Source organism: Microtus oregoni, unplaced genomic scaffold, assembly GCF_018167655.1.
Source record: "Microtus oregoni isolate MIOR12 unplaced genomic scaffold, Mior012 000006F_ref0000085, whole genome shotgun sequence".
Classification (NCBI taxonomy): domain Eukaryota; kingdom Metazoa; phylum Chordata; class Mammalia; order Rodentia; family Cricetidae; genus Microtus; species Microtus oregoni.
In genome coordinates, this window is record NW_024543065.1 from 8,780,166 (window position 1) to 8,792,223 (window position 12,058).

Genomic DNA, 12,058 nt, shown 5'->3' on the forward strand with positions numbered 1-12,058 from the left:
TCTCCCACACTTGGCCCATCAGGTCCAGCTCTACTGTGTTGCCCAAGAGAGGTGCAGGGCCCACTTTCCCCGAGTGCTGCGGCTGCTAAGAGCCAGGGTAGCTCCCTTGCCCACCATAGGTGGCAGGGGCAAGGTGGGGGGGCATCTTTCCCATGCTCTCCCCACCACATAACTCACAAGGGGGGAGTGTGGTTGGCTATCTCACTCTCACAGCCTTAGGTCAAGCTCACCCATTCCTCTGCCAACAGGGTCAGTTCTGTGCTGCCACAGAAAGGATCAGAGCCCGCTTTCCTGAGTGTTTCAGCTGTTAAGGGATGGGGGGGGGAGGGTCGCCTCCTTCGTCTGTTGCAGGCAGCAAGGGACTTGGGAGTAAAGGGGGACATCTGTCTCTCACCACATCACCACATAACAGATGAGTAGTGCGGACAGCTCTCCCGTGCTCACAACTTCAGGGCTGCCTGACCCACACCTCCTCCAGCAGGGCCAGTTCCACTGTGCTGTCCAGAGGAGCTGTAGGGTCTCCTCAACTGTTGCAGCTGGTAAAGGGGCAAGACACAGGACTCATTCTACTGAGTGCTGCAGTTGATAAGGGGTTGAGTTAGGTCCCTCAACCTGCTGCAAGTGGTGAGCGGTGTGGTGAGGAGGGTACCTTTCCCTCACCTATGCCACATGTTGTCCAAGAGGGCCATGACCTATCTCATTCTCACACCCTCAGGGACAGTTCTCCCATGCCCAAGTGAATAGCGTCAGCTCTATTGTGCTGCCCAGATGAGGTGCAAGATCCTCTCACCTTAAATTCTTCAGCCAGTGAGGGGCAGGACCAGTTCTCCCTAGCATGGCAGATAGTGAGGGGTGGGGCTGACTCTGTGCAGCTCTATTCTTTCTGCCTTTTGTGGCATCAGGAGCTACGATCACTAACAGAGACCAAGGCTGCATCAGAGTCATGAACTCAGACATGAGCCCCAGCAGTTACCCAGGCCCCAATATCACCGTGGCTCTGAGTGGCAATCAAGTCATCCACCTCAACCCACTCCTCACCTTTTTGCCTCTTTAGATATGCCTCTGTCCACAGGATAGGAACCATTTTGTGTCTCTCTCCCATGCCACACCATATATTTGCTCTTCATAGTAGTGCCCATCTGTATGGCACCTTGCAGTGCCAGGTAGTGGGCCTGTATTCTGGGCACAGTGCCCCAGGTCCCGGTGTGGGTCTCCTTGTCCCACTTAGACCCTCATTGTGCTGGGCAGAACCATGCTTCCTCATCAAAGAGATAATAGTGCCCAGAGGTGTTGGGCAGGCTCCAATTTGGTGCAGAGATGTTGCTGGAGTCCTCTCCTGGGCAAGGCTACAAAGCCGAGACTGTGATCTCTTGGGTTATGCCTGCCCTAGCCACATGGCATGGGACAAAGGTATATTACCTCAGTTTTTGTTCATTTGTTATTGGTTTGCCTGGAAGGATGTAGCGTTCTTCTTCTTCTTCTCCTCTTCCTTCCTCCCCTCCTCCTCCTCCTTTTTTCTTTCTTCCAAAAACTTATATTCTTTGTAAATATATTTATTTTTTTCACTTTTAATACCTCATGTAATAACAATAGATAAAACATACACAAGGGAAAGCTTTCTGGTTATTCTTAAAGCCTTTTTGCCTATGTAAAGGGGTCTATGTCATCCTAGTTTGAGAATTGGACTAGAGGATAAGTGATTCCTCCTAGTCTTAGAAGAGAGCACAAGTAGCCTTATTAAGACATAAAGGAGGGAATTGTATGCAGTTAGGAAGGACACCATGGCTATGACTTTCTTCTTATGACTGAGCATGAGACACTCTGGTAGGACTTCAGACAAAGGCTTTTGTTTATTGCTGGTAGGAGGGTTAAATACAGGATCTCCTAGTTAACATATTTATCATGGAGTGACTTCCTGAGACCTCAGTGCTATTGGTAGCTTTCTATTAAAGGTAGGAAGATGAAGAAGTAGAGGTGAGTGACCTACCAAAGATCGCGGAGTAAGGCAGTGGGAGAATCATTTGGTGCTCGGGTGTCTACATCTCTGCTGGCTGAATTGACAGGAGGATGAGTCATCGATCAGTCTACTGTGGCATCACCAGTGACAGCCTTACCTTCCTGTAGAATACAAATTGTCCAATCATTTTTGCATTCTCTGTGACAAAAGACACAACAACCTGTGTGTGGTGGCACATGCCCGGAATCTCAGCACTTGGGAGGCCGAAAAGGGTCGATGGCAAGTTGAAGGACAGTGTGGTCTTCAGAGTGAGTATAAGGCCAGTGGGGGCTATATAGGAAGACTCTGTATCTAAAAGAACAAAAACACAAGCAAAAATAGGCATTCCTAGTACCTTGAAGAGTATAGATACATTTAAAATTTTCTGATCACGTGAAAAAGTTATTAAGGCAAACTGAGATAAGTTATACCTGGGGAAAGTATAGTGTTGCAAGAGGAGGCTACTTGTTTTGTTCCTGGCTACTTAGCAGCTCAGACCTGAAATAATTACACAGAAACTGTATTAATTAAATCACTGATTGGCCCATTAGCTCTTAGCTAACTCTTATATGTTAATTTAACCCATTTCTAGTAATCTCTGTATTGCCACATGACTGTGGCTTACTGGGTAAAGTTCCCAGCGTCTGTCTCCAGTGGGGCTACATGGTTTCTCCCTGACTCCACCTCCTTTCTCCCAGCATTCAGTTTAGTTTTCCCTGCCTACCTCTATTCCCTCCACAGGGCCAAGACAGTTTCTTTTTTTTTATTTTATTTTATTTTATTTTTTTTATTGAGAAAAGGAGAAAAAAAAAACAAGTTTCCACCTCCTCCCAGCCTCCCATTTCCCTCCCCCTCCTCCCACCCTTCTCCCCCTCCCCCCACTCCTCTCCCCATCCCTCTCCAGTCCAAAGAGCAGTCAGGGTTCCCTGCCCTGTGTTAAGTCCTAGGTCCTCCCCTCTCCATCCATTTCTAGGAAGGTGAACAGTTTCTTTATTAACCAATGATATTCACAGCATGCAGAGGGGAATCCCACATCAATACAGTAAAGGTTCAGTTACCTTTGTAAGCATAGAAGACATGGTAGCAGGTCTGAAAAAGAACATTCCATGAAGACCCGTAAGAGTCGGTGAAAGTAAATATTTCTTGGTGATTTTGGTGGCCATGAGAAAAGGTCAAGGGCAATGTGTGTATTAGAAAGAGCATGACGTATGCACAACAAGACTGGGAGCCACTGGCAGACAACTTCCCTGAGAGGACTATTTTCATTTTGGTTATTGCTGTTGCTGGAGATGAGTGAGGCAGGGCTGCTCGAAGCCTCACAGAGGCTGCTGGAGGGAAGGAAAGGACTTGAAAGGTTGTTTGACAGCAGGTCCTTGGGGCCATTGGTAGCTGCCTGTGGTAGAGTCTTTGTTTCCTTCATTTCAGCACCACGTACCAGCTGAGGTCGTGTGGAGATGAATTCTCTTCTACTCGGCTTCATTACACCTAGCAGATGGTGCTTTATGATTGTGAACTCAATTTTCAGAATAAGTGTTAATAGAAAAGACACAGTCCTTAAAATAAAAAAAAAAAGAGGAAATCGAGTAACTGGTCACTTATCAGGGCAGCTTTAAGACGGTTCTAGTCTCCCTGAAGGATAAAAGTTAAGTATGTCCTCAAAAGATGTGAGAGAGCATACTAGCTGGCCTCACCAGAAAGAAATGTTTGCATTAGAAGAAAAAAAAAACTAGATTGACAGAATTCAGCAAAGAGTGGTTTATTGCCAAACATTTGCTTATCCCATTCTCACCCTAATATTTAAAATAGAAAATCTGGTCCAACAATACTCACCAGTGATACAAAAGGAAAAGGAAAAGAATGGAAAAGGCCCATGATTCATGGATTTTCCAGTTATCACAAGTTGATTCAGCAGCCAAATCCTAGCAAAGACACAGTATTGAGTCACTTCATCAGCTCTGAGGTATGAGATTGGTGCTGTGTGCATGTTTGGAAGGCAGGGCTTGACAGAGAAGATACATTTATGTAAACAACGCTATAACTCAGTGCCCTCAAATTTTTCTGCACATGCTATCTTAATGGAAATTTACTGGAACTTTCTTGCCAGAGCAAACACATTTCAGCAGGAGTGAAAGACTTAATGTTCTTCTGTTCAGGTGCACCACTTTCCTGTGTGCAGGTAATCTACATTATTTGGTATTATTAGTTATTATACTTCTCACAGTTCATAGGACTTATTGTGGTCTTCAACAGGGACCATAGAGCCAGAGGTAGAAAACAAGAAAATGGCAGCCAATTTTATCATCTCATGAGAGAGAAAACAAAAGCAAAGCCGTGATGCCTGCAAAGTTGTCATGAAATAGAAAACAACAAAAACGGGTGGGAAGCACAGTGAATCTGCTTTAGCTATCCAGACAGGCTGATTAATGAGGTGGACCACACAGCTGAGTGAAGCGTCTGAACCTGGAAATGCAAACCTTCGTGAGAGGGCTGACATTTTATGAACAGTTTACAAATCAAGACTGAAAATCCTACAGGGACAGCAAGACTCCACAGGGATAAATGGGGCCAGTCACCTGGCTTGGCGGTTGCATACCCAGTGACGTAAACAGGCTGAGTGGGCTAAAAGGGAGGAGGAGCCCTTGAGTTAAGGATGAAGGCGTCCCATGATGGACACTGGATGAAAGAGATTGTCAGGCATTCTCTCTACTTCCTCTTGCTAACCCTGTCCCTGAAGCCCACCCAGGATGATGGCAGGAAACCAGAGGTATTGTTTGTGAGGTAGGGCATCTCACTGTACAGCCCAAGGTGGCTTTGAATTTGCAATCCTGCTGGCTTAGTCTACTGAGTGTTGAGATGACTAGGGTAGGGTTCTATACCCTACTCCATGGGGATTTGTCAGTGATCCTTCTTTTTATTCTCACAATAATAACGTACTGAAGATCTAAGAACCAGCCTTAATGAATATAACTTGTCTGGTACCATATCACAGCCTGGTAGCACATCACAGCTAACGGCTTGGTTGTGCTCCCTTTTTTCACACGTTCTTTGCCTTCTTTTTTTTCCCCATAACAAACCATTTGGAATCCAACCAGATGGACTTGTCAGAGTTTAGGAACCCGCTCCTTCACATAGTGTTAGGGTCTTACTCTTTTAAATATCAGAAAGACCAGTTTCAATATGAGACTATGACTCATGGAATACTAAAGAATTTTATTTTATTATCTTTATTTTCAATATGTACAAGAAATAAAACCAGTCTAGCAAGTATTGCTTCTTAGTAGTTCTTGGGAGATAAAAAAGCATTTGAAATTAGAATAATAAAACTCTTCTACCAATTATTATCCCCACTCAGATGGTAGTCTTTAAGAAGAAAAGAATTTTATATAAAGTGAAGACTCCAGAGATGAAAATGTACCTTTTTGAGGTACTTAAGGGTTGTTTTCTTTCTATCTGTAAATTATAAGGATAAAAATTTCTATTTTACATAGATTTTTATTGCAAATTATCATAATTCCATTTCAGAAGTAGATGGGGTGTGGGTATCATGAAAACTAGTTTACTTGAATTCATAAAAATCTCACTGAAGGGCCAATAAGGCAGTCAATAGGTAAAGACACTTGCTGACAAGCCTGATGATGATCAGAGTTCAATCCCTGGGACCTACTGCACGGAAAGATAGAACTGATTTTCCCGAACTGTCCTTTGACCTCCTCATACTTTCCGTGACTCATGAACCCTCTCCTGCCCAATAAAGAAATGTAAGGGAAACAAGTCGCATACCAATTTATCTTTTGTTCATAAATAGCAAGAGACAATTTTAATTTGTTCAGAATTTCCAGTAAATGAGTATTTAGCCATGTTAGAAATTATTTACAAGTCATGAGTCCATTTATAGTTTTAAAAGTACTTTCTTCAGTAGATTAGGACAGAAAATTTTGTAAGTCAACTTCTATATATTTCAGCACCAAAAATGAGATAGAAATTGAAATTAACCCTTTATTTACTGGAGGCAGTGATTGCTATAAGTTGATTGAGTTTGAATATACATGTAATGGCTAAAAATTATGCATTATATAAAATGTGTTCCTAATTTATTTGTGAATAGCCAATCAATAACTTAGCCTCACTTCATTACTTTCTAAATATAAAATTTTAGATTTAAATGAATCAAAGTGAAAGTGTAAGTTAGTAGTTGGTCCTGGTTCTTTGTTCTTCTTTTCTGTAGAGCCTGAAATTTAGATGAGCCATCAGACTGCATCCCTTTTGGTGCCACTGACCATAAGTTAACAAAGCAAGGGTGAACTTTAGTTCCCAGACTTCCCACCTTGGTGTTGTGATATTTTGGAAATAGTACTCATTTCTCATGCTGCAATAAACCATATTTTGTTCTGTATTTATAGTCGCAGATATGGCCAGTACACCATGAACCAAGAAAGCTCCACCAAAGTTAAAGAGAGGCTTCCATTTGATCGATCGGGTTCCCAGGACTCTTTGGATGAAGTATTGTCAATGGAGGACTATTGGACGGAACTAGAAAATATCAAGAAGTCTCATGAAAATCGCCAGGAAGGTCAAGAGGCCGTTGTTGTCAAAGAACCTGATGGTAATGACCAAGTGAATAAAACGCATGTGTATTAGTAGAAAATGGATGTCCAGAGAGGAAGAGAGCAGACCCCAAGTAGTTGCCTTTGAACTTGAAGGTTACTAAGCTGCAGCAGATTTAAGTCCAATTACCAGGTACAAGTGTTGTGAGCAAACTCAGTTTATAACAATGGCTAAGTCCATTCCATTAAAGATTCAGTGAGTTAGACTTGCTGTTTAAAATCATCCATGCTGACTTTAATTCCTTCCCCAATATCCTAGCCTCATGGCTATTTGGTCTTCAGGAAGTGTGGATGATGATGGCAGGCTCTTTACGTTGCACTGATTCTGTTTTTCTATTTGTTAAGTAGCTGGATTTGTTAGAACTATGTTGGTTTGCAGTCTGTTTTCTTCTAACTGAGACTTAGCTGGTGTAGCTCTTTCTGCTTTAAGGAAGAACAAATAAGTTCATTCTCCTTTTTCATATATGGTCATCCTTTCAGCGTTTGAGGTTATTTCTCTGGTTTCTAGCCAATAGATTTGCACATTTGCAGATGTGCATAAGACACCCGTGAGGTTTTGAGACATCAGGTAGACCTGGTCCTGTATCACTCAGCACAGTATCCAGATTGAAAACAGCACAGTTTGCTTTGCCGATGGCAGGGTGCAGATTTGGATGCTAGAAGATAGCATTAGCATTTTCCGCTCCTTAGTTGCTTCTTTCTAGAATTTAACATATAGGTTTTGCTCACATTTCTTCCCAATGGTATTTTATATATAATTCATTCGCTAGTATACTTGATATTCTGGAGAAAACATGCAATACTTGACTTTTAAAATATTTTTTCTTAAGTTTTTTATTAATTCCTTTAATACTTTAAAATTTTAAAAATTAAAATTAAGGACATCATCATATTTGTGATGCCAGATTTTGTCATCAAAACTGTGGCTTTCTTTCTATGCTCTCCATGAACTTGTATATATATGTTGGTGTATCAGTAGATATATAAATCCCAAAAGACAGTTATAATCAGTTCTGTGGTCCACTAGTACAGACATCTTTAACTTAGAGTCAATGAAGCAATGAATTAAAGTAACTCTATAAATAGGGTTTTCTCCTTTGCTACAATGTTGCTTTAAAAATAATTTACCAGTAGTAATCTGGGTCAGTTTCAGCACTCTTCTTACATAGGATCTCACTATGTAGCCCAGGATTACCTTTAACTTGTAATTCTCCTGCATCAGCCTTATAAGAGCTGGGGTCACGGGTCTGTGTCACTGTACCAGGCTTGGATACTTTCCTTAGTTTAATATTTTTCAGATTGATAAAAGAAAATCATATCAGCCAATCTGATTTCTCATATATTTTTCTGCCATTCTTTTCTAAATACATTATGAGAAAAACCTATCTTATTTGGAATAATTAATAAATATCATCTTCTAGTGTGTGTTTTAAGACAAAAGCAACTTGCCAGTTGCTCAGTAGGAAACACACATTTAAGTCTTATGTGTAGGAATGTACCTTTAGCTATTTGAGAAATCTCCAAAGTTAAATTGAATTCACAGATGACGAAGAACAATGGGCATAATTATATATACTCATTTTTCTTGGGTATTATTATTATTATTATTATTATTGTTATTGACATGCTCTCACTATGTAGCCCTGGCTGTCTTGGAACTCACTATATAGACCAAGCTGGTCCTCCACTCATGGAGATCTGACTGCCTCTGCCCCTTGTGCTGAGATTAAAGGAGTGAGCCACCATGCCTGCTTTTCTTAGGTTTTAAATAGTTTGTTTTTCTTCTATTTTTAATGTACTAACAGCTATAATCATCTTGGTTTCCTTGACATAATAATGTCAAACCCCTCCCCCTCCCAGAACTCTGGGTTTATGCACCTGTGGTGTGTTTTATCTACTTAGCAGTAATGACAATGACTGGCTGTTTTTCTCCTGGCCCGGGCTTTTGACACTTGATTTCTACACTCAAGGAGCTGCTCTGGTGTAGAAAGACAGAAATCATTCTCTAGTGCTACAGATGATAATATTTGCAAAGGGTCCTGACCTTTCAGTCTTGAAGTAGCTCTGGTGATCCTCATTTAGTTTACATAGGAAAAGGCAGAATTAACTTGAGGCTGCCTTGTTCAAAATGACGTGGCTGTCAAGCTTCTGAAATGGACTACAGACTCTTCTGTGTCTTTTGTGACCTGCTATTACTTTTTTATTTCTCTCTATAAACATGGTGCTTGGAGTGACTCTAGACTGGTTTTCCATCTGTTTTTTCTACAAGCTTCATTAGGCCTTAAAATACAGCATCCCTTCGTATCTAGGAATGATTGGTTCCAGGACCCCCAGAGCACCAGAAATCCACAAATATGTGTCTTTTTATAAAGACACAGAATTTGTGTAAACCTATTTACATACTTCTGTATACTTTAAATCAGTTCCGTGTTATTCATAGTATGTGCTAACATCCTAAAGTACATTATATAGGTGTGATATTGTGTTTAGGGAATGACAATAATTGAAATGTCTTCTTTAGTCAGGCCAGGTAGGGCTTGCAGGTGTCTGCTGTAAGAGACCAAAAATTTAGAGCCTGCCTGAGCTATGTAGTGAGACAGTGTCTAAAGAAAAACAAACGACCCCCCCAACAAGAAAAATAAACAAATAAAACACATACAAAAAAAGGAAAAAATAGTTCGTACCCATGTTCAGTTCGTACACATTTGCGTTTAGTCATATATTCAATCTAGTTCAGATGCAGAGACCACAGATGTGGAAGGAACTATATTTAAGTTACAGCCGAATTTTTACTTTCCGTGTTCTCAATCAATTGTCTAGTTAGTTTTCATACAAGCTCTTTTGTTATTGTTGTTGAAAGAAATGTGCTTTAAAAAAATTCTTTAATATCTCCATTATCTCATTTGAGAAAAAAATTGGAAATATTATTTTGAAATTGAATAGTTCCCCCATGCCCTGATATTTTTTCTTTTTACTAACTTGCCATATGCCTCACCAGCGACACAGAACTGAGAGAACAAACCCTTTTAGAGATTAATGTTGGACTCCAAGACAGCCTTGAATTTAAGCCAAGAAACTAGATCTGCCTGTATGCTCTCAGCACCAACTTCCTGCGCCACCCGCTGGAGGAGGTTATCTCTTTATGGCTCGCTAGCCTCTAGAAGGAGCGCAGTACCGCCCTCCTTTGTTAATATGCAGGAAGTTGTGGAGGTTAATTACATGTGAAGCAATTTAAAAAATTTTAATTAAGTATATATGAAATTGACCCAAAATTTGCTATCACTATGGCCAGAGTAGATGGCAGTTGTCCAAGTTTCAGATAATGATTCTCAACACTGGCTTAGTTGTAATGGAAGCGTTTCAGTCAGGATTTCCGATAGTCGAAAAACATGAACGTTCTTATACTTTATGGTTACAAAATGACGTGTTTCTTTCTTTTACAAAACTATTTTAGAGGGAGAGCTGGAAGAAGAATGGCTCAAGGAGGCTGGGTTGTCCAATCTCTTTGGAGAGTCTGCCGATGACCCCCAGGATAGCATCGCGTTTTTATCCACGCTTACCCGGACTCAGGCGGCAGCTGTTCAGAAACGGGTAGAAACGGTCTCCCAGACCTTGAGGAAGAAAAACAAACAGCACCACATTCCTGACGTCAGAGACATATTTGCTCAACAGAGAGAAGCACGAGAAAAAGTAAGATTCTTTACTGATAGGATGGCAAAGGCTGAAATGCTTGGACTCATCGGAACCAATCCAGTTCCTTCAAGATCATTGCAAACTGAATGAGGGCCTAGTGTCTACCCCGTGTCAAAGCGCTGTGCCGGCAGTGTGCCAATGTTCTCGATTGACTTTTCCCATTCTAGAAGGTACCCGGGGAGGCAAATACCTAAGCAAGTTCAAATTCAGTACAAAAATTCTGTGGTCGGTAGGATGGAGTCCTGGGAGCATTTAGATGTGCCTATCACACCACTAGGTGTGACAGAGTTGGGGTGAAGGCCTTCCACACAGCCTGCCTGCCAGTTGTTTCTGATAGAAAAGCAGGGCGGGGGGAGTATGTTATTTCTTTTTTCTTTTCTTGGTTTTCCAAGACAGGTTTCATCTGTGTAGCCCTGGTTGTCCTGGAACATACTCTGTAGCCAGCGTTTGCCTCTAACTCGCAGAGATCCCACTGCTTCTGCCTCCCAAGTACAGAGGAATTAAAAGTATATGCCACCACTGCCTGGTCCTTATCTACTATTGCTAGAATAAATCTTTGAATTTCTAACCAACTCAAAAATGAGTGGAAGTGAGGTATGAGGAAACAGACGGCACCTGAACTGTGAAGTTGGGACCTTGAGAGAAGGAATACCCTCTTTGTGGCAAACTTTCGGCACCTCCCATGGCATAGAGATTTGAGTTAAGACAAACCCAGATGGTTAGTGTTTTCATGAAAGATGCTGGATTAGGGGTGGAAACAGAAGAATGGTAAATAAAGAGATTTTAGGGAGATGGTAGAAGTAGTAGACCCATGTGGCCCTCACAGTGCTGTGCAGAATAGCTAGTTGATAGATCTTTCATTGCTTATCAGTGAGGAAATAAGGGGCTTGCATTGCACTGAAATGATCACACTTATGCAAGTCTTGCTACCAACAAGGAAAAGTCAGCTGAACTAAATGATGTTTTTAAGAGCACAGAAAATTTGCCTTCTGGCTCCATCAGCTCTGGTTTAGAAAACCCACAGAAGTCATTGGGAGGGCAACAAAAGGATTCTTGAATAATGGTTCTAATGACAACATTAGCAATAGCAATTGCTGCCACAGCTACTGAGCTAACGGCTTCACCTGCTTTATCTCATTGAATCCACACAGCTGTCTTATGACTGAGGTGTTATCATTGCTATCCTATGGCTGAGGTTCATAGACTTTAAGTAACGTGCTCAATGTCCCATAGATGCTAAACCCAATTTTGTCTGACTTTAAAGCGTTCTTCCTCCTGCTGTATTTCCACTTCCAAACATGACTCTGATGCTGAGCAGCCTGAATTTGAGAACCCATTTATAGTATAAGCAAAGGGCAATAAAATTCTCATGATTCTTCATAAAAAGTAAAATGGAAGAGCTTATATTTAAGGCACCTTTTTTGGGGGCTGTTGTTGTGTAGAAAGCTTTTACTTTTTGCAATCATTTTGCTCTTCTGCAAAAGTCCTTTCAGTTACAGGCTATTATTCTCCTTGCATGGCCAGCTGTGGATCAAACTCAGCCCGTTTCCAGGAATTCAGGGTCACTAGATTGCTCCAGGCACTTGTATAAGTTGCTTGTTTGCTTACTAACCAGTGGTTATTTGGGACAACTACCAGGGCTGAAGGACGGAACTGGGTTTCCAGTTACAGAAAAATGAATGATAAAGCTATACAATATGACATTTCTTTCCTAATTAAAAAGTATTGCTTCCTCCCTGGCTCTGTCCACCTAGAAAACTCAGAG

The 12,058-nt window shown here is 41.4% G+C and overlaps 1 protein-coding gene across 4 annotated transcripts in view; it reads left to right on the top strand.

The window, feature by feature from the left end:
* Arhgap18 (Rho GTPase activating protein 18) overlaps window positions 1–12,058 on the top strand; it is a 221,717-nt gene that overhangs the window by 150,103 nt on the left and 59,556 nt on the right. For all 4 annotated transcript variants that reach the window (XM_041654683.1, XM_041654684.1, XM_041654682.1 and 1 more), the window contains 2 exons: window positions 6,397–6,599; window positions 10,055–10,290. In XM_041654683.1, coding sequence (XP_041510617.1) covers window positions 6,397–6,599; window positions 10,055–10,290 — 439 coding nt within the window. The remainder of the gene's footprint in view (window positions 1–6,396; window positions 6,600–10,054; window positions 10,291–12,058) is intronic.